General features: G+C 49.2%; 1 protein-coding gene across 5 annotated transcripts in view; it reads left to right on the top strand.

Annotated features, from left to right (window-relative positions):
- Window positions 1–22,834, top strand: part of NTRK3 (neurotrophic receptor tyrosine kinase 3) — a 341,248-nt gene that overhangs the window by 64,556 nt on the left and 253,858 nt on the right. For all 5 annotated transcript variants that reach the window (XM_072950746.1, XM_072950748.1, XM_072950747.1 and 2 more), the window contains exons 3-4: window positions 2,911–2,985; window positions 3,457–3,528. In XM_072950746.1, coding sequence (XP_072806847.1) covers window positions 2,911–2,985; window positions 3,457–3,528 — 147 coding nt within the window. The remainder of the gene's footprint in view (window positions 1–2,910; window positions 2,986–3,456; window positions 3,529–22,834) is intronic.

Below are 22,834 nucleotides of genomic sequence, written 5' to 3'. Positions count from 1 at the left end.
ACAATTTTCCTGGAGGTCACGAATGACAGGCTTACTACCCTTCCACCCTCTGCCACTTTGAGTTTTTTTAACCAATGATTGCTGAGAAGTGACAACTTCTGGAGAACCGGGATACCCTTTTTATTTTTTTAGCTGGAAAACTGAGAAAAGGCTGCTTAGCCTCTACAAAGCACAGGGTTAAAGGTAATCAGCATGGCAGGCACTTCTTGAGGACTTAACATGCGCCCCCAGCTGCCGTAAGGGCTTCGTAGAGCAGTCTTTCAATCCTCACATCCTTTATTCTGGAGGTATTTTATTCATCCCATTTGACAGATGAGGAAACTGAGGCACAGACAGGCGAAGTAACCTGGAGGGTCCAAGAGACAGAAATAGTATTGGGGCCAGGATCTGCATCCTGGTAGCCTGGCTCTAGGCAGAGGTCAGCAACCTTTTTCTATAAACGGCCAGAAAGTCACTATTTTAGGGGGGGGTGTCTGTAGCAATTACTCAACTCCATCTTTGTGGTACAAAAACAGCCATAGCCAAGAGTAAATGGAAGGATATGAACGCTGACATTTAAAGTTCACATACTGTTCACATGTCACAAAATAGGATTCTACTTTTGATTTTTTAAAAAATGTAAAAATGATTCTTAGCTATACAAAAAATGATTCAAACTGTACAAAAATGGGTGGCAGGCTGGAATCAGCCGTTTGCTGACCTGCTTTGAGAGCCCCGGGTCCTAACCACACTGTTGCGGTAAAAAGGCTGTTCCCCGATATAGGAAAGCTCAGACTCAGAAGAGGATGCAGGGGCCGTTCTATTGGCCAGGGAGCCTTGTGCACCTGGGACTTCATTCATTGCCCTGCCATACCTCAGTGCGTGCCTGTGCAGAGGAAGGGTCATTTTGGGGCACGGGGTCAGGAGGGCTGAGAAGGGTGAAGCATTTGAGTGCAATAATGATGGACAACTCAGCCACAATCAAAACACATTTATGGAGTTCTAATGTGGGCTAAGAAAAATTATTTCCGTTATTTAAACAGCTTGATTGACAGCTGCTGGTTGTGGGTAGTTCTTGTCTGGAGCCCGGCTCCGGTGAATGAAGGGTAGCCTGTAGGAACGCCGCAACCTGCTTGGTGGTTTCCACGGACCGATGACCCCGTGAATACCCTGGGTGGGGGTGGGGCTGGCACAGGTCCGTCTGCTCCTTCTGGCCCTTCCTTTTCATCTGACGTGGAGCCAGGGTCCCTGCCCTGGCGAGACCAGACCAAGCACACTGTCCTGGGGCCATGAGGCTTCCAGGGAGAAGACTTCGGAGCTGGATTTCAGTACCGACCTGGCCACCTGGTCCATGTCCCCGGCAGATGCCAGTGTGTCTGGCTGCTTAGCAGGGGCTCTGGGAGAATGTGGTTCAAAAAGGGCTCTTGGCGTCCCTAGTCACTGTGCGGCTCTGAAAGTCTTCCAGAGGCCCCGGCCACCGCTGCTCTGTGGCCTTCCTGGCTCTGGCTCCACTTGGTGGCAGATGGCAGAGCCACGGGTGGGGTGGGGCCAGGGAGGGGATGTCTGGGGAAGGTGGCTGCCACTTTTCTGTGCATCAGGCAGCTCTGTCCCAGGGTGAGCTGTCACTGCTCTACACTCCTCGCTGAGTCCTTAGACCTCGGGGGCACTTACGGAACCCCAGGAGGGCAGCATGGCAGAGGGAGGCCTTTTCCTGTGGTCCTTTGGAGCGCCTTGGGGTCGAGGGTGTGTCTGTAGCTTTCTAGAGCTGGAAAGGACCTTGGTCACGGATAGTCTAATGGTTCTCAACCTGGACCCCGAAAGCAGTAATGGAGGATGTTTGTCAATATAAAAAAAACAAAGAAGCAAAGGAAGGCACATCCACACCCATGGCAAGCCCTCCCACGCTGACAGTCCTTCCCAGTTCCCTTGCTTTGAGCTGGAGTTTATCCACTGGGTGAGTTAGCGCTGGTTTATGCCTGTTGATAAAAAAGCACTAGTTAACAGTGATTTATATCTTTGATTAATAAATTGGAGAAGATGAATAATCGTTACTTAATAAATGCTGTGTTCTTGCTCGACACAAACCTCCCTAGACGTGAAGTCTCAGGAGAAAGTTCTGAAGATCTTTGTAAAGAGAAGGGGGAGAAACTGCTGATCTAGTGCAAACTTCCCCCTTTACAAATGGAGAGACCATGGGCCCAGGGAGCTGAAAGTCACAGCTGCTTGAGTCACAGAGATGACGCTGGACTCGGGCTCGATGACTGCCAGCCTCAAGTTCACGTTCCTGCTGTGACACCGCGGTGCCTCCTGGGTGCCCCTCCCTTGTGGAGTCTGTTCAAGTCATTGATGTTCTTGAGTCCCAGGTGGATTGGGCTGTGGTCACTCAAATGGGGCCGTTGGTGTCTGAACCCTGGGGGACCCTGAGGTGGTGTGTGTTTCTTCTGGACTTTTCCACCCAAAAGCCTTATCCACCAGCAAACACCAACCCCGCCCCCAACCACACTTGAGTTTTGGTATGTCATTTCTACTGTCTTTATGGGCAAGAACTTGGAAAATGAGCCCGTTTTTAAAAAATCCTAGAAATGCAAAAGAAGGAAGGAGAATGGAAGGAAACTAAGTTCAGATGCCCCACAGGGAGATTGGGTCTCACATCTTCAAAGAATAGTCTTTCTGGAGCCGGTTGTAGGGGGGATGTTAGATGCTGTTCGTGGGCCTGGCGCTTGGGATCTCACGGTGGGGGACCCCGTCAGCCAGGTGGTGTGCGTGGTACCACCCAGAGGAAGAAACAGGCTCAGAGATGTTTGGTGACTTGGTGGAAAATCCAGCTCATGGTTGGCTGATCTGGGATTGAAACCTAGGTCTCTGGCTCTGAACCAGCGCCTTTCCCACGGCCCCTCTGCTGACCTGCGCCCTCTCCTCTCCTCCCTGCAGACACATAGAGAACTGGCGCGGTCTGCACACGCTCAACGCCGTGGACATGGAGCTGTACACTGGCCTCCAGAAGCTGTGAGTGCGCCCGCTCCTGGGGTGGGCTGGGTCAGTCCGTACTTAGGGTTCAAGGCAGGACCTGAACCCAGTCTCCATGGCTAGTGTTCCTTCCTCAGCCCTGCGCTTAACTGATGGAACCCGTGCGGCAGGACACTTCCAGGCATCTCCTCCTTTGGACTCAGTGCGAGAGGCCATGGGGATTTAGGATGGGGGAAGGAAGGAGGCACAAATAGGGCTGCAGCCCTGTGGTCGCTGAACCAGACTCTTACCCACGTGCTGGGATGGGCACATCCCTCAACCTTACCCAGGTCTCAGTGGGGTGTAAGCCCAGAGGCCTCCCACTGGACCCCCAGACTGGACCACCCCATGATGACTGATGGTGAAGAGGTACATTCAGTTCACAGGGGCGGCTGCAGTCCAGCCTTGGGCTGACTGGCTGTTTCTCTGCCCTGTGAGCTCTACTGACCCTCTTTTTCTCTCTTTCTCCAGGACCATCAAGAACTCAGGACTTCGGAGCATCCAGCCCAGAGCCTTCGCCAAGAATCCCCACTTGCGCTATATGTGAGTAGAGCGGCAGCGTGTGGATGGGTGGGTGGGGGCATGTGGCAGGGAGGCAGGGTCCTGGGCAGTGAAGCCCAAGGCCTGAGACCTGGACCTGGCTTTGCCACTGTGTGTCCTGGGACAAGTCCCTTTGCTTCTCTGGGACTTAGATTTTGCCTCTTAAAATGAGGGTTTGGGATTTGATGATCTCTAGGGTTCCTGTCAGAAGGAAAAGCCTAGGACCAGGGCTTAGAGGGAGGGTCTGTTGACTCTCAAGTTTGTTTGTGTCCCATGATGCAATTTGCAATTTTATAGGAACGTAAGTGCGAGGAAATTCCCCACGTAAGTGTAGTATGTGATGTGACTACTACACTTCTCAGTCTGTGTGTGTGTGTGTGTGTGTGTGTGTGCATGTGCTGGGGTGGGGGTTGGAAGAGGGAAACCAAGTGTCATGTCTAAATAGATTCCGGGTTCAATGCAGAAGAGCTTTGAAAAGTGGAGACTCAGGTACATAAGGCCACACAGCTTTGGGTCAAGCTGGAGGTCACATGGCTCTGGTGGGATCCTGTCTGTGCCTCCTTCCTCCTGCCTCTCTCCTCCCACTACCTGCCATGTCCTCAGGGTTGGCTCTGTCCAGACCTGTGAGGATGGAATCACATGAACCTGGTGCTTCCACTGCAAGCCTAGTTCTGGCTGAATTCTCTGGGATTCGATGGGAGGACCACCGTTTCCTGGGGAGAGGTGGGCTTGACAGGAAGCCTAGGGCCAGTGCTTAGGGGAAGTGCCAACAGTCTGTACCCGTGGTGGGAGGTCCTTGCTGTGCGGTCAAGTTTTCTCTGAGAATGGTGGTCATCCGGGCATCTACTGGGCGTGTTCTCCAAGAGCAGAGATTCCACAGGAGCCAGGGGGTGGGATGGAGTCTTTACTGTATTTAGGGAGAAAATGGAGGGACAGGGTACAGACGGACCTTTCCTTTGGCCACGTGAGAGATGCACTGACCCAGGCACTTTGCGTTTGATGGTGGAAGGACATCCCGGCTGCACAGGACTTTCATGGGAAGAGACAGAGCATCCCAGGGGGGTGGCAGAGATGGGAGGGAGGGAAAGAGAAAAGATGGTAGAGAAGTGTGGTGGGGGAGTTGTTTCTCTTCCCAGGGGTCCTGGCCTCACCCCTGGCCTCTGTGTGTTTTCCCAAGCACGTAGAGAGTGCTCGATAAATTTTTTTTAAATCAGTTATGGCCACCCCTCTTTGTGCTGAACTTCCTTTCCTCCCTCAGGGCTTAGAACACTGTACGGCCATTGCTCAGGGCCTGAGGTAGTAGCTGTGGGGGACCAAGACCTCCCCTTCAGCCACCTCACTTAGCCGTTGCCCCCTGCCCCTGGCTGAGCCTCTGTAGTGGGCTTCTCCTGATGTGTGTTCTTTGCCGCTGGGGGCATAGCTGGGATGAGAAGAGGGCCTTGGACCAGATGTTGCAGGTGTTTGTTTTATTGGGGATTTGAGTTTCAATGTAAACTATCCCAGGGGAAGAAGGTTTTGACCTCTGAGACATCTCCTTTTCATACTAACACACCCAAGGGTCACAAAGCCAAATGCCCACGGTGGACTAGGTGGGGAGAGTGGAGGCTGGGGGCCACATGTCACCTCTCAGGGGTCAGCCTGCAAGCAGTTCCAGCTGACTGCTGTCATGAGGAGGTGGGGCCTTGGGTTGCCAGATGTAGTTTTTTCAAGAAGAGCTAGAGGTCTGGTGACACCTCTCAAGTTTCAAATACTGACAACTAAAAATAGAACCTCTTGACAAGGTGGCCGAGCAGAACTAGCCTGTGGGCAGACTATGACATCCGGAGGGCACTTTGTGGTCCGGGGTTATCTTGGGAGACAGAAGCCGCCAACATGGGAAAGGCTCTGTCCCCTTTGAGGACAGTGGCTGGGTGCTCAGAGCCTGCTAGGGCACTGTGTCACCCCAGCTCTCAGGGAACCTGGGTGGGCTTCCAGACCCATTGTGTTTCCACAGGCCACAGAGGTGGGAGGAGGGCTGTATCTTGGGCTATAGGTGTCTCTAAAGTGGGTCGTACTGGAACATGTCTTTGACTTACATGTGAGAGTCCAAAAGAGGGCTGCAACTCACTGTCCCTTTTGGGATGATCTGGGTCTGCCGGGTGATGGCAGTGATGGGCAGGTGGGGCTTTACAAGATTCCCAAGGCTTTGGGGTCAGGAAGGGTCTGGTTGGAGCAGGTTATGATGGTACCAGTGAGCCTGCCCATGACCTTGGACCCTGTTTGCCCCTGGACACATTGGCCAGCTCTTGCCAAAGTACTTGCTGTTAACCGCAAAGGGATCAAGAGGGAGAAAGATGGGTCACCATCAGTCCAGCCCCAGTTTGGGCCTGTCTGCACCTTGAGGGTGACTTGGATGCTCAGATGGATGTCAGAAGGTCAACACCTGGCCCAGGGGCTCCACTAGGCATGGCAGGGCTGCCGGAAGAGCCTGGGGATCCCTGACAGAAGAGTCAGGAATTTGAGGCATATGTACTGGCTTCCACGATGGGTTTATTTATTAACTTTTCCCATTTACGAAGACACACCCCAAATCCCGACTGAGTGAATTTCCCGGCAGCTTCAGGACATTTTCTCCTGGCAAGTGGGCCAGGTTTCTCTGCTCTCTCACAACATCTTCTATTTCTGTCCGCTAAATGCATTTACAAGTCTTCAGGCCCCAGCTGAGCAATCACAAGATGATCACTTACTCCAACACTAATTGCCAAGCCCTGGCTTGGTGGTTTTTTTTTTTTTCTCCCTTCTTCTTCTTCTTCTTTTTCGGGTGATGAGGGAGAAGTCTTTTCTTCTCCCCTTTACACAGAATAAGAAGCAGGAAGTGAAATCATTGCCTTCCGTACTCGTGTCAAGTTATTCAAGTTGTTCTGATTGGTTCACCTGTCCCCCACCTCTAAGCTGCCGCTGCGTTAGCCAGTGTGACTCTTCCTCATGCCAGAGGATGATCCAATGATGTGAAGGCCAACTTGTCTGCCGCAAAGAAGACTGGAGCTTAGGATTCTTCAGGGTTTATGAGTGACTGACCATGTCTTCTTGACTGCTTCTGTTTTCTCTGTCCTTTACTGAATATGAAAAAGGAAGTACAGACTCACACACATCAAGGGAAATCCTTTTTGAGAGCCTGGAATATTCTTGACCTTTATATTCTTTCCTTGATCATAAGGATTTTGGATAAAGGATGCTTAAAGATAAGGACTTTCTGAATGGGTAATTGGAAGAGCTATTTGCTAATCTGTAAAATGGGTGTAATCCTAGTGCCTAGTCTAGTGATCGGATGTGATAAAGATTAACTGATAGGAGGCGCATACAGCACATAACCTGGTAAATCGTCAGAGTTTAGAAATGGAAGCTGCTGATGGTGATAGTAATTCTTGTTATCATTGGTGGTCGTGATCATGGAATCAAAAAAGAGGGATTAAGTGGCCTGATGGCGATTCTGACTACTGCTTAATTCTGGAAAAGCTGGATTTCTGTCCTGTAGCTCTCTGGTGACTAGACTACTCCTATCTGCAATCTCTCTGATGACTTTCTTCCTTGAATACTGATGAATAAACCCTGATGGACTCTCTGTTGTCTCCATTTAGCGCCCCGCCCCCCTTGCTCTAGACTGTACGTCCATCCCTCTTAGCGCCGTTAGTTTCAGAGAGGATCCGATTGCCACTGATGAGCTCGCCGTTTATTTCCATCTGACTTGAGACCACACCCACCAACCCTACTGCACTTGGACCATTTGCTGAGTCCTCTCACCCCACCCCTGTCGTTGACTCATCTCTTCCTTTCTGGGGTTTGTTTTCTCGGGGGTGGCTCACGCACAGACTGCATCTCCATGGTCTGGGGTCCCCATGTCTACCTGTGAACTGCACTCGAATGATGGTACTTCCTTTCATCTGCAGAGCAGCAGGGCACTGCTTTCTCCTACGTCATCTCATTTAATCCTTTTACCATCCTGGGTTGGGGAGCATGGTACACAGCCTTCTCCTACCGCCCGGAAGACAGGTCCAGAGAGGGTCTAACTTGTGGGCAGCAGAAGTACAATCACACCGAAGTCCTCTGATTCTCTTTCCAGGAGTCTTTCTACTGTGGCTCATGGACCAGAAGGGGCAGTATTTTTCACTGAAGCAATTAAAATTTTTTCTTAAGATGTTTAGAAACTTGCATAAAAATTGCAGACTTCAGAAGAGACGAGGGAGAGGCTAATGCCGACTGAAGACTTGCTATGTGCGAAGGTCTGCATCTGGTGCTTTGCAGATAGGATCTCAGCCCTCACAGTAACTATGAGTTAGGTTTCCCCATCCATTTCATAGATGAGAACACTGAGGCTCGGAAGTCATAACTGAGTTCTCTGAAAGTCACACAGTAGTTAGTGGAACGGCCAGGGTTTGTACTCTGATCCCTTTGACTCTGAAGTCCATGAACTTTTCTACTTCCCAGGCATATTTTTGTCTCTCTCTCTAGTTTTCACAGCAAGAATTCCATGTGGGAGGAATGGGGGAGTGTCTTTAAAGTTTTATTAGAGAGCTGCTGTTTCCCAGGGGATTTAGCACCATCCATCCTCAAAGAGCTCTGTTGAGAAAGCTCTGTTTCGTTTCTCCTATTCAGGTCAAATCCTGTAACAACAGCTACATTACAACCTGAGTATCTTTGTTGTAAAAGATTTCTTGATGTGAGCCTCTGGCCCACTTATTTCCAAGAATATGTAAGGTAGGATTCCAGCAAGCCAAAAGCATTTATTTAATCCCTTAGAGTTGTTGTGGTGCTCAGTTGCTCTTTTTCTCCCCCAAACTCTGGATGTCACACTGAGTTATTCCTCTATGTTGTAAGCAAACGTTCACTGAATCTTCAGCTGGGAGAGCCGGCCCCGAGCCCCCTGTGTGGGCGTGGGATGGGATGAGCAGGGGAGAAGGTCCTGATTTGGGGATGATGGTGTCAACTGTGTTATGATCACATAGAGAGAGGCAGGTAGGAAAAGAGGAAATGACCAGGGTCCCTGCCCTTGCAGGACACGGCTGAGTTCACAACACCCTTCTCCTGAGACCACTGGGGTGGAAGCCTGGTGAGACTGATTTACTGTGTATTGTAAATTACTCAGCATGTCTCTCCTTGAAGTACTACGCCCTCCCATTTCCCCATTTTGTGTCCTAAGACAATGTGTAGATATTCTATCTCTGCCTGCCTCTTACCTTTGCACTGACTTCTCTGAGTCCCGAAGGGGTTGCAACCTGCACACTGGTCCCCTCACCTCTCCTCCGCGTGTGCCCTTCCTCTGTCCTACGTGGAGGGCCTAGCCATTGAACTCTGTGTGGCCAGCGGTCAGGACCATAGGCTCTGGGCATAGAAAAGCCAGGGTTCAAATCTTAGATCCTCCATATCCTACTGTGGGACCTCAGGCAAGCTTCCAGCCTTCCATGAGCTTTGAAGGGAATATGAGTTCCTACTTCATGGGATTGTTCTGAGCTTTTAAATGAGACAATGCTTGAAACGTGCTTAAGACAGGGCTTTACAAAAGGCTCAGTGTTGTTTGCTGTTATTAATGACTTCCTCGCTGCTCATTGGCCTCTGATTTCGCAGAATCACTGATAAAGTTGGAAGGGACTTTAGAGCTAAACCCCTAAATTTATATTCCTAATCCTGCTCCCATCCCGGCCCTTTGGGCTCTTAAATCAAACTGCCTAGCTGACAGCTCTACTTGGGTGGCTGAGACACAAGTCGTACATAACTTGGCCAAAACAGAATTCTTGAGTCCATTCCACATCCTCACTCCAAACCCTCCGTGTTTCTTGTTGCTCTGAGTGGCACCATCCACCACATTCCTGAGGCCAAAACCTTAGGGGCCATTTTTGATTCTGCTCTTCCCTTTCCCTGCCCTCCTCCACCCTTACGCCATTCAGTTCATCAAATCCGGCAGATACTTCACATCCCTCTCCTTCTCTCTCCCTCCACATACACTGCCTTAGTCCAAGCCACCGCCTTCTCTTCCAGCTCTGTGATAATAGCTTCTGAACTGGTTTTATTGCCTCCACTTTGTCCCCTACATTTCATTCCCAACACAGTGGCCAGAGCGATATTTCCAACACATAAATCTGATTGTGTCACTCTGATGCTTAAAGCCCTCCAATTACTTCCCGCTTTACTTACAATAAAAGCTAAACCTCTTCCTGTGGCCACAGGATTCAGGTCGATTCAGTTTCTATCTCCCTCTCTGATTCTCCTGCACGCTCCTCTTCCTTGCTCTGTGTCGCAGCCTATGAAGTTTTCTTTCAACCCCTGGAGTTCACCAAGCTCATTTCCTCCTTGGGGGCTTTGTGCTCGCGGATCCACCTGACTCAGACGAACCTCCTGCCCTCAGTCTCTGCAGGGCTGGCTCCTTCTCGCCATTCACTATCCCTGCGATGTCACTTCCTTAGCAAGGCCTCTCTGGCCTCCCAGTCTTCGTGGCCTTTCTTCTCCACTCACACCCATCATATTTGGCTGCCTCATGTGGCTTCATCATTTCCTCGGCCCTGATTACTTTTTACGCCTGAAAGTATGTCATTCAGTGATTTGTTTTTCTTGTTTATGCTCTGTCTCCCCAACTAGAGTGTGAGCTTCCGTGGAGCCAGGACTTGCTGGCCGCTGCTGTAGCTCCAGCACCCAGAATAATGCCTGTCACGTGGCCAGGGGTCCTTGGCTCTTTGTTGAATGTATGAGTAACTCTTCTCTGACATGATCATTCTATGGACTTTCTCCTCTTAAAAAGCCCCGTACGCACATGCACACACTATTTCTCATGCATTTTTGTGGATTTACATACTTCCCATGGACCCTGGGTTAAGAAGCCTTTCCAAGGATGTCCTAGAGAGAGGGATGTGGGGACTGGGATGTGTGGTTTACACCTAGCAGGTCTTAGGCATTTAAAAAATATTATACCAGATGTGACAAATGAGATTTATGTGATGCCATATTCTCCTGGGCATAAATGAATGCCTTCATGGTTTACACTCTCCAGTATGGGGAAGGTGAGTCAGGGATATAGTGGTATGGGGTTTCTCTGAGGGATGATGAGAAAACATTCCAAAACTGATTGTAGTGATGGTTGCACAACTCTGTGAACGTGCTAAAAACCACTGAATTGTATATTTAGCAGGTGACTTGTATATGAATTTTGTATCAATAAAACTGATGAGTGTGTGTGTGTGCATGTGTGTGTGTGGTGTCCCTCCTCAGCAGAAGCTTTCAGAGCCTGTGTGTGGTCCATCGTGCCTCGTTGCCCTCTGCCACAGGACAGAGGGAGTTCATGTTCCAGATGGAGGCAGTTCCATTAGCCTGGGTCTCGCTGGGGAGGTGCCGGGAGCAAAACCACAGCTGACCTCCTGTGGACACGGAGTATGAGAAAGAAAGAAACTTTTGCTGTGGTAAAAAGAAAAAAAAGAGAGAGGAAAAGATAAACCAGGAATGACGGTGGCTGTAACCAATGCATGGGGTGGGGGGGGTGGGCTGCTGGGAGTGAGTACGATCTCTTGATGCCTCAGCTGCCGTCCTGTTCAGCTCACTCCTACTCAAGAAAGGGTCTCAGAACATGAGTGAGAGGGACGCTATCGCAGGCTGGCCTTGATGCTTCTTGAAGTTATGCGTATAAAGAAAATTGCAAGCAAGGGGAGTTTCTTTATTACAGGCTGTGGGTTATTTGTGACAAAGATGTGACAGCTCACACCTTGAAAGCGCTGTACCCTCTCCAGTCTTCCAGTACAACAGTGCAGGGGCCACCGGTTTAGCCTGGAAGTGTGACTGTGGATCAGAGGTGGGCTGGAGCAACTGAGAAGGAGGCTTAATGGAGGAGGCGACGGTGGGGCTGAGCCTCGGAGGAGGTGCGGGTTTGGATGGCTGGACCACCTGCGGGTGGCGTCTCTCCCCCAGACCCCCCGTGGTCCTGGATTACTCATGTCTTCCCTGATAATTGCTTTCTGTTCACTTCGTTTTGTGGACAGCATTCTGATCCACGCAGGGCAGACCCAGTGTGACCCAGACTGTGTGGCCACGCACCTCACTTGCCGGCCACTGTCTGTGATATTTATTTTGCAATTTTCGTTGTCAAAGCCCAGCATTCAGCATAGACTGCTCTTTCTGAGTTTCAGTATTTCCATTCTCCAGGATCCTCCAGACTGAGCTTTAAGAATGTTCTGTCATCTCATCAGCTCTGCCTATAAAGAGTCAGTCTAAAGCTGAGTAAACACTCTGGGCTGCGCGTCTCTGAGCCTGGGGGACTAGACCATGTGCCCATATTTTCCAGCCTTGATTATTCTCAACAGATTTTCTTTTCTTTTTCCTCCCCCTCCCCTAAGGCTTCATTACTTCCCATTTGTCCACATCTCTTTTCTCCATTTTTCTTGCTAAGGACAGATTTAGAAGATGAGATTAGTCTCGTGGCTATTTTGGAGTCATCATTAATTTTTGTCCCGCTTCCTGCCTTAGCAGGCTGCCCATCCCGTGCCTCTTTCTTCCTGGTTCCTTCTTGATGGCTTTGCAAAAGTCTCTTTTATTCCTGGGTTAACCCCTTCGTCTCTTGGGGCTTGCTTTGGTCTTGAGGGGCCTCTGCCTTTTCTGGGTGGCCTTCTAGGTGATGCGGACTATTCTGGGTTGGAAGGGCACTGGCTCTCCCAGAGCAGGGCTAAGCCACATGTTGCCTCTGATCTAGGCCACGGCAGCCCCCCACCTGCCAAGAGGGGCTGCTCCCCGTGTACACCTTGAAAACACCTGAGGAGTCCAGGTCAAACCTGTAATATACCTTTGCAAAGGCTCTCTTCCCATAATGTGTAGGCTCCATGAGAGGCAAAGACTGGGTCTTATTACAACACATTTCTTTAATGTGAAATGCAGGTTTGAAGAATGCATGCATGAATGAATGAGTGAGGGAGTGAATGGAAGAGTGAAAACAGTATGCACCTAGGAGGTGGACGTTGCATCGCCAACTTCGCCAACTCTTTAGCTTCATGCTCTTCACCAAGGAATTGAGTCTCTGTGTCCTCCCCAGAACAGTGGGAACTCTCCACCCCACAGGGAGGATTCAAAGAGTGAACAGACAGCACCGCCCTCAGAGGCTGCACAGTCAACAGTCTGTGTTGCATCCTGGAAGCTACTACACAAGCTCAGAAGTTCAGTCCTTGTTAAAGGCGTTTGGAAGCCCAGACTCTAAACAGGTGGATCTCAGGTTTCTCTGGAATTCTGACCTGGTGTGTGGGGAAACCAGAAATTCAGGGGGTAAAGGAGTTAAGAAAGCTGTGTTGAGGAGCTGGTTGGAGACGGTGGCGGTGCCCCCTGCTCCCAGTCTCCTGGGGCAACCACAAGGCATGCATCCTCGCCAGCTCATAGCACGCAGTCGTGTGTTGTTATCATCAGGGAGGGAGCTTTGTTAGTGTTATCTTGTCATCTTCAGTGAGGGAACTGAGACAGAAAAGAGGGGTGGTGGTGACGTGGGTCCAGGCACGTGAGGAGATGGCATAGCCAGATTTAGAGCGTCTGATTCCTCAATGCCCACCGCTGCCGCCGCCTGCCGTGTCCCCTCCCCTCTCCAGACAGACGCTTCTCCTAGGGCCTGTTTGTCTCTCCATCTCAGAGTTTACACCTACATCTCTTCAATGTGGTTAAGCCTCTGGCTTGTTCCGTGATTTTGACGGCTCCGCCCGGAAGAACTCCCATCCTGTTGGTATCAGGCCAGGGCCAGCTTGGTCAGCCAGAGGGGCTGAATTTTCCTGAGGGCCACCCCCTGCCTGGGGTGTAAGGTGCCCTTTAGGGCCCCCTGTCTCTCTCTGCAAGGTGGGGGACGGCTTGGGTGGGGCCGCATCTGTCTTGCCTGAGCTGGGACCTTTGCTGCCCAACGGAGTTACCCAGAGCTGGGGTTCGGGGAGGTCATTTCAGTTCATTTGACTTTGCAGAGTGATGAGGCCCCAGGAGTCCTCAGGGAAGCTACGATGGGCCCGTTGGGAACCTGAACCCAGAGCCCAAGCCTTCGAGGGTGAGGCGGTCTGGTCTTCCTGCCGCTCCTCATGGCCTGGTGATGGTCAACATGTTATTAGACGGAAATAGACTAGTGCAGACCTGTTCTCTGTAGGTGGCAAACAGTGACCTCCTCCTCTCCCAGCATCTTCATCTATAAAACAGGTCCTGTCCTGTTGTTTACACTCCCCGTCGTAGGGTTATTGTGAGGGCTGAGTGACTAGTGTTGGAAAGGGACTTTGGTATGCGTGAAATCTGAGCATCTGACAGGATATCCGGGGGGGTGTTGTGTCTGTAATTGATTTGCTGAGTTTGGACAATTTTGGGTTGTCGTTTGGATAATATTGGGAGCTAGGGACTGCCGTGAGATGTGATGAGGGGACCTCATGAAAACACTGGACTCTGGGAAAACTAGATTTTGGGGAAAATGGAGGCCAAGAAAAAATGTGACCCTGTCCCTGGTTGGAGATTGTTATAAAGATTTTGTAAAGGATGCTGCTGATGCAGGTGATGTCAGCCTCACCCCCAGACAAGTGTCCCCCTTCCTGGAGCCTGACATTTAATCATTGATGGTTATGCCTCTGAGTCCTGTAACATCCACTTCCAAAGGCCCGTGGGGTCACATGGCATTTTTCTGAGACACGAATTCATTAATTCCCAACAGGTACATCTGTTGAGGTCCTACTGGGTCCCAGGCAAAGCTGCCCAGGTGAATTACATTTAGATCTTCTGCTTTGGGGCACGTGAGGAAGAGGCAAAGGGGTAGAGGCAGTTACTCTTCAGTGTGATGGGGACTAAGGGCTCCCAAGGAGCATTTGGCAAAGGCAGGGGTTGCATCTCTGTTGGGGACAAGATTGCAGCAGGGAAGGCTCCCTGGGGTGATGACAGACAACCTGAGGGTGGGTGGGAGTCAGCGGCTGAAAGAAGCTTGGTGCGGGGCTGGGTGGTAGGGTACTGGGTGGGGACTGTTCCAGGCAGAGGGAACTTCATCCTGTGTGTCCACAGGCTGGGCAGTGATGGGGGAAGTGTGATGTGTTTGAGGGACCACAGCCCTCCCTGAACCTGGGATCAGGCTGACAGCGTGACTCCCACCATCATCTTGCCTCTAAGTAGGTGGAACTAAAAGATCAGAATCTTTGCTTCCAGCTCTCCTGTTTCCCAGGTTGGTCCTAAGATCTAGGCTCTCTGTCGCTAAGGCAGCAGACCTTCTGGGGAGCTGTTCGTGTTAGGGAGACTCAGAGCAGGAGGGGGAGCCAGGGCAGGAGGACGATCCCCTGCCCTGCCATGTGCCCCATTTGCTTCCAGACAGCAGGTGTCTGATGCCTCTTTACCTCTTCCAGAGGGAGGGCTTGATGCTTCCTTGCCCAGGGCCCCAGCTTCTCCTATATACCAGTGTCCTAAGAGGTCTCCCTAGACCTGCCATTCTTTTTTTTTTTTTAAGTAGATTCTTCAGTACACACTTATTCAAACAGAGAATTTTTTTGTTTTTTTAAAAACTTTAAAATTGAAGTATATAGTTGATTTACAATGTTGTGTTAGTTTTAGGTGTACAGCAAAGTGATTCAGTTATGCACATATGTAATTTTTCAGATTCTTTTCCATTATAGGTTATTGTAAGATATTGAATATAATTCCCTATGCTGTACAGTAGGTCCTGGCTTACTGTTTTATATATAGTAGTGTGTGTTTGTTCATCCCAAACTCCTAATTTATCTCTTCCCTTTTTGTAACCGTAAGTTTGTTTTCTATGTCTATGAGTCTGTTTCTGTTTTGTAAATAAGTTCATTTGTATCATTTTTTTTTAGATTTTACAAGTAAGTGATGTCATATGATATGTCTTTCTCTGTCTGATTTACTTCACTTTAATGATAATCTCCAGGTTTATCCATGTTGCTGCAAATGGCATTATTTCATTCTTTTTTATGGCTGAGTAGTATTCTGTTGTGTATGTGTGTATACACACACACACACACACACACACACACAATATTTTCTTTATCTGTTTATCTGTCCATGGACATTTAAGTTGTTTCCATGTCTTGGCTACTGTAAATAGTGCTGCTGTGAACACTGGGGTACATGTATCTTTTCAAATTAGAGTTTTTGTCTTTTCTGGATATATGCCCAGGAGTGGGATTACTGGATCATGTGGTAACTCGATTTTTAGTTTTTTTTCTTTAATGGAAGTATTGGAGATTGAACCTAGGACCTTGTGCATGCTAAGCATGCACTCTACCACTGAGCTATGCCCTCCCTCCCCATTTTCAGTTTTTTTAAGGAATCCCCATACTGTTCTCCATAGTAGCTGCACCAATTTACATTCCCACCAACAGTGTGGGTAAGAGGGCTCTCTTTCCTCCACACCCTCTCCAGCAGTTATTATTTGCATACTCTTTGATGATGGCCATCCTGACAGGTGTGAGGTGATGTGGGGCTGCCATTCTTAACTCCATCCCACATTTGTTTTCCATGCAAATGGCAAGGAGATTGTTTAAACATTTCAATTGGATCCTCATGAATGTGCCTCTGATGCTCTTAGGCTAAGAGCCAGATTCCCTGCCTCGGTCCACGAGGGATGGAGACCCGGGCGGGACAGCGCAGTACGGGCCTGGGACCGCCTAGGGGACTCGTCCCTGGGGCCCTCCACCTGCACCTCCCACTCCGCCTCCTCTCCTGCTCTCTGCTTCTGCTGTATGTACCGCACTGCCTTCCAAGCCTCCAATGTGCCGTGTCACCTCCGCTCACAGCCTTTGCCTGTGCTGGTCGCTCGGGGTGGAAGGTTTTCATACACTGTTTAGATGGTGCCCACCCCTCCTTCCAGTATTAGGTCAAGGGTCAGTTGAAAGCTTTCCATGAACCCCACCCTCCGCCATAGGTGCCCTTCCCCTCACTTTCCTTAGGTCCCTGTTCTTTTTCTTCCATCGCCCTTGTCTCAATAAGCGCACACTTGGATTTAATAATTACATTTAAGTTATGTGATATTTGTTGCCTCTACTGGGCAGAAAGCCCCCTGAAGATAGACAGGCATCTTGCCTCTCTCCTCCACCACCTGATATGCAGTACTTGGCAAGTGTTGGCTGGCACATAGCAGAACCTCAGTGGATGAAAGAAAATATGACTCAGGGGAGGGGCTGCATGGTCCTGTTTCCCTTTTCTCGCTGGGTAGATCCAAAGTCTGAAGGCATTCAGTGAGTGAGGTCCAAAGGCATTCAGCCACAGGGCAATAGAAAGCAGGCCTCTTGAGGGACTGAACAACCTCCACTAATGTATGTTGAGCCTGGCTCCATACTGTGTCAGTGCCACTTAGGGCCATGTGCCCCCCAGCAGTGCCTGCTCCCCAGGAGAATTTAGGGGGATGACCTCACCCACCCACCCAGCCACCCCAGTGTCTTCCTCCAAGAATAAAAGGGCCCCTGAGTCCCTTGTCCTTTTCCACATCTGGAGAGCTCAGCTGTGGCCCAGGGGGTGGGTAGCTCATCCCTTCCAGGCGGCAGTGGGGTTGCCCCTCTGAGTGCCAGCTGTCTGTCTGCGATCAGGAGCCTCTGCCGATGCCAGCAGGGGTGATGTTTGCAAAGAGCAATTGTGTGCTCCTTATTTATTGTGTGTAAAAGGAAACAAATTAAGGCCTTGTAATTATACAGTCAGGCATGTTCTTAAATAAAGCTTAAGCAGTCAGAACTCCATTTAGAGTATTAATAATTGCATTCCCCAGCAGCCTTCTCTCTTTCTACTCCTTCCTTCTCCTCCCATCCTTCCTAAGTCCCATTCCCCTCTGTCTCTCTCATGAGTGCTGATCTCTGCTTGGACCTCAGCAATCTCTGGAAAGCCTCGCCCCCCGGCCATGACTAGGCATACTTGAGAGCCCACACTGGCCTTTCTAAAGATCATGAACAGCATTTATTAAGTGATCTCAAAGGCACAGGGCTATGCTAGGATTTTCTTGACCACCCTCTCCCCACCCTTTTCAGCTAAGCCTTGAGAAGAAGCGTAATGTTGTGTTTAGGGACACGAGGATTGGAGGCAGTCAGAACTGAGCTCCATTCCCCACGTGACTGCTGACCAGCTGCAAGACTTCGGTCCAGTTCATCTCATTCCTTTGAGTTGGCTTTTCCCCTGGAGATGAAATCACCTACTAGGCGTGTCTTGGGACTTGGATGAGATAATGCCTTTGAAGTCCTGGCACATAGCAGGTTCTTTACAGATATCAGTTCTTTCTTTTCCATAGCTCTGGATCAAGCCGGAATTTTATGGAGTTTCTTATTTCTGTTGCTTTGGACCCACACTTTCATTGAAGTGCTTAGAACATGCTAGGCACCCATTCGGTCTCCCCAAGCGCCTGGGAGATGAGTGGATGTGTCTGTTTGGAGCCCTGCGGGTGGACGTAGAGGGAGCTGTCACTGTTGTGCATGGTGTACTGTCATGAGAGTCCCACCGACGTGCTTCTTCTTATGATTAATGACCAATTCCTTGAATAATATGCTCTTATAACCAACATGGCTGCAGTGCTTTATAAACTGCTTCTCAAAATTACCATCTCATCTAATATGCAGTAGGGAGGGGAACTAGCAATTACTGTCATCCTCATTTCATTACTGAGGAAACAGTGAATTGCCCAAGGCCGCGTAGCTAGAAGAAGTGAAGTATGGATCAGGACCCGGGTCTAACTCCAAACTCTGTCTTTTCTGCTACATTGGGCTGTTCCCTAAGTCATTGCTGACCCCTGGGAGAAGACTCACTTTGTTTCTGGACCTCAGGGTCCCGATGCTGCTTTGGGACTTACCATGGATCAGTCACCACCTTGCTCTATCTTTTAGTTTCCTTTCCTGTGACATGGGAAACACATACCAACACTGTCTTACTGGCAATGTTATGGTAGTTGGATCATGATCAGAAACTAACTCAAAAGTAGTTTGAAAACATCCAAATATTGTTAGGTTTGAAATCTGTATTAGGTGATTGTTCGGATGATGCTATGAAGGGCCTTATTAAATGCAGGTAATGGGTGCTCTGGAAATGTCTCTCTGTGGCCAGCACTGTGACTTGGGGGATGGGGAAGGAATGGAGATACTAAGGCAGGATTTGGTCCAGATACAGTTGGAATGTTCAGTCTCGTTGCGAAGATGAAATTAGCTTTCTTAGACTAGAGATGCCAATATGCTAACATGTGCTGTTTGGTGCTGTGACTGTACCAGGCAGAGAGATTTTTGTATTCTAAGGATGCTGATGAAAGATTTAAGAAGGACATGGGTCTTAAATTTGTCCTTGAAGGAAAATATGCAGTATTATATAGGAAGAGGGAGGAAACTCATGGACTGTGTATGTGTGTGTGTGTGCGTGTGTGTGTGTGTGTGTGTGTTTGCAAGCAAGCAGGGAACATAGCCAAGAGAAAGAGAGAAGAAATATTTATTGTGTTAAGCTCTCTGCTAAGCACTCTTCCAACAGTAATCCTGCTTGAATAAGTGATATTCTTCCTGTTTTACAAATGAGAAGTCCGGGGTTCAGAGAGGTTATGTAATTTGTCCAAAGTCACACAGCTAAAGATATGGACCCATATCTATAAATGTCTGCTTCAGAACTCATGTTCTTTTTGTTGTATCATGGTGCAAAGGCCAGGTCACCTGCTGGCTCACTGAGCCCAACTTTCCCAAAAGAAATATTGGAAGATTGTTTCTTCTTGGCAGGGAAACTGGTATCTCGCTACTGTTCTTGCTTACCGCGTTCTCAGCCTCCCCGTTCCTCCCCCTGGGGATTCAGCACCATGGCCAGAGCCCAGGAAGCCCTCTTGGGCACAAGAGCTGTCAACAGCTGTGCAGAGAAGCTCCCAGTCCCTAGCCCAGCCTCATCTTCTCTCTAGCATCATCACAGCCGCTGACCTGTATCCTTAAGTGCCATGTGGTGTTCAGGGAGAGCCTAGCATATGTGGTAGACAGGTGGCTTGCTCTCAGTCAGCCTGCCCAGTGGGATCCAGATGTAAGCAGGAGAGGGAATGTGAGAAAGGCTTGCTCCTCCAGCCTTCTCTCCTCCCAGGCCCAATGCAGACGGAATGAGGACTGTGACTTATGACTGGGTTACCCTGAACTGGGAAGTCGTCTAGGACCATGGAATTGGGAAGGGAATGGGAAGCTGGAGTGGGCTTTTTTCCTCCAGGGCGGAGCTCCCAGGATCTGTAGTCCAGGCCTGCTGTGCTCATCCCTCTGGCCAAGCCTGTTCGGTTTCTGTTGAATGGGGGGCCCTGAGAAGTGCTTTTGCCATGTGCTTTCTCAGAGGGGGACAAACTATGGTAGAAACACACCACAACAGACACACATACAGGCTCACACTCTAGTAGTGTGCTAAGGGCATGGATTCTGGAATCAGACATAGATTCAGGACCTGTTTTAACATCACCATCTTTGTGACCTTGAACTAGCTAACTAACCTCTAAGCCACAGATTTTTTTAATCTGTAAATTTAGAACAAATCATAACAATGATGGAGACCATAAAAGGTTTGGGGGAAGATTCAATGGACTAACATCTCTAATATCTAATACTTTAGTGATTAGTTCCTAACAGGCACTCAATAAATGTTACCCATTATTTCTGTTTCTCAGAAAATTATTTCTGTAGCCCAATTTCCTTTAGTTTATTCACACGATTATTGTTAACAATTCTGGAAAAAGTCCCATAGCAGGGAAAAATGATTAGCAAGTTAATTAATTGTTTGTACTTGTCTTCAAAGCTCATGGTTTAAATTAAGTTGAGATCAGCCATAGTAGCGCTGGCATAAGAAAGAATTAGTTGAGTTTGACACCCTGTTCAATGCAAGATTTGTGAAATTCAGATCATTCAGTGAAGTTTACCTGCATGCTTTTATTTAACAATGATTGTGATCAGTGTGTGAACTGTGCTGTCCACTTTGGGGAAAGAACTGTTAGAAGAGACAGGGTTCACGAGTCCTAGTGTGGATGGTCACCACTGTGCGTGCCCGCCTTTACCGGACCCAGGACCCTGTGCTCTTTCCCTCTGTCTCTCTCCTTTGGGTTTCTCCAAGTCTCAATCTAAAATGCCTCATTTCTATAGGCATATGTCCTTCCTTCCCAGTTTAGACTCCATCCTCATGCAGCCTGGGAGAAAGTGAAGGAGCTTTCTGTTCCACTCTACATGGAATCTAGTGGACTGGGGATTCAGCTCTGAGTTCCATAAATTCAATGTGAGATAAGAATTCTTATCTCATCTCTTCCTCGCGTAAGTCTCTGTGGATTCTGCCAGGTCCCTGCAGGAGGGAGGCCGTGGGGAACAGGAACAAATGCTGCTTTCCCCAAACATTTTGCAGAATTGGACAATAGAGACCAAAAGACCGTGCATAGTGTAAATTACAGAAAACAGTGGTGTAATGACATTGTTTGGTGCATAAATTAAAGCCCTGAGTCATGAGGTCAACAACACAGAGGGAGGGAGAGAGCAGAGAAGTATAATTAAAAGGAGAAAAGAGATGTTTTCAGCTGATGCTGGAAGTGAGACCAAGATGGGGGTGGGGTGGGTGGAGGGGGCAGCTGGTCTCTTCCTGGGACTTTAGCTCAGCAGGCAGGACAAGGCTATTACAGGCAGATAAGGAAGGTGAGAAAGGAGGCCAGGACCTCTGAAACCGAGGAGGAGAGAGAATAGTGACGTGGAGAATTTTAGTAGAAGGAAAGCAACGTGAGCTTTGGAAATAAAGATAGCGGTAGGATGCTGACCTCTGCGGCGGTTTAGAACAAGCTGGGATGGAGAGGTCTGTGTGAGGACAGATGAGAACCTGGATATGAGGGGGTTGTCGGGAGTGGGACTGGGTGTTCTCAGGTCGTGGGGCTCCAGGGATTGTACTCCAGGGTCTCTTGTACCTGCAGATCGGACTGTCTTGAAAATACTCTCTGACTTGCTCTTTCTAAGGATTAGAAAAAACAAATTTTATGCAAGGGCATTTGACCTGTGCTTGTTGACATGCGTGGACTGGGGGCTGTGGCCAGGCTGACTGCATCACGCCACCCCGTGGGGCCAGAAAGGGCCTTAGACAGTGAGGCAGGTTCAGACGCTGAGCCACAAGCAAACCTTTTCAGACAGGTTCCCTTCCCTGAATTCTTCTGGAAATATAGTCAATGAACAGATTTCCATGGGGGAAACGTGTCTTGTTCACTCCAGGCATCAGTACCCGGCATCGCCTGGCAGAGACTAGGTACCAAATTAGTATGTGTTGAGTGAGTGAGGGGGTGGAGATTGTCTTTTAATAGAGTAAAAGCTGGAATGAGACTAAAACTCATTTTGCTTAGATACTTTGCTTATCTCTCATTCTGTGCTGGAAACCAACATTTAGAAGAGGGTGGGGCACATAGTAGGAATTCATTGCAATATTGTCCAAACTGGAGCACTTCTGAGAGCCAAAGGGGAACTAACTGGATGGGATTCTGGGGCAACAGATGTGACCTGGACTGTTTGGGCAAACCTGGAAACCCCTGTGATCACCTGTCATCAGTACTTACTGAATGAATTAATCTTGTATCCTTGGCGCCATTTAAGGAAAAGTGAAGGTTTTGTGGGTTTTGCCTCCTTCGAACCTAATTACTTCCTTGGTCTCATTCAACAAATGTTTTCTGAGCACCCACTATATACCAGGCATTTTGCTTGTATCAAGGATACAAAGAGACAAAGGAAAGCCACGTTTTTACCCTAAGGATGCCATCTAATAGGAAGCCAGACCGTTGACAGACACATTATTTGACAGTGTGACAAGTTCTAAAGGGATGGACAAAATGCTCTGGGAACCTGCGAGTGGGGAAACCAGTGTCTGGAGGTGGTGGTCAAGGAGGCCTCTTAGAGGTGTGCTGTTTCAGGGAGTCATGGAGGAGGGGGAGAAGTTTGCCAGCCATTCTGGGAGGAGCCAGATGTCAAGGAAGGCTGTCCAGGGCAGAGAGCTTATTTCAGATCAACTCAACAATGCCACGTTGCCGGGTGCTGGGACTTGAACTGTGACTAAGACAGTGGGCCCCTGAGCTCATGGATTGTGTGGACTGCTTGCCTTCAGCTAGACTGTCGTCTAATCCATCAGGGCCACGAGGGGGGAGTGACCGTGTGATATGGGAGCCCGGAGGCTTGCTAGGTGCTGACCCAGGCAGTGCACTGGGTAGAGAGAGGGGCTTCCAGATACCCAAGTGGACTGTGAAGGGGAAGCCGATGTGCCCCTTCCAGCATCCCTCCTCCCATTCTGTGATGTGGGGTAGTGCTCGCTCTGCCCTCTCATCTCTGCTGTCATCGCTGGGTAAACAGAGTGGCCTCAGGACTGGACCAGGACA

Source organism: Vicugna pacos, chromosome 27, assembly GCF_048564905.1.
Source record: "Vicugna pacos chromosome 27, VicPac4, whole genome shotgun sequence".
Classification (NCBI taxonomy): domain Eukaryota; kingdom Metazoa; phylum Chordata; class Mammalia; order Artiodactyla; family Camelidae; genus Vicugna; species Vicugna pacos.
The sequence above is the reverse complement of the archived record's forward strand: the minus strand, read 5'-3'. Positions and strand labels throughout refer to the sequence as shown.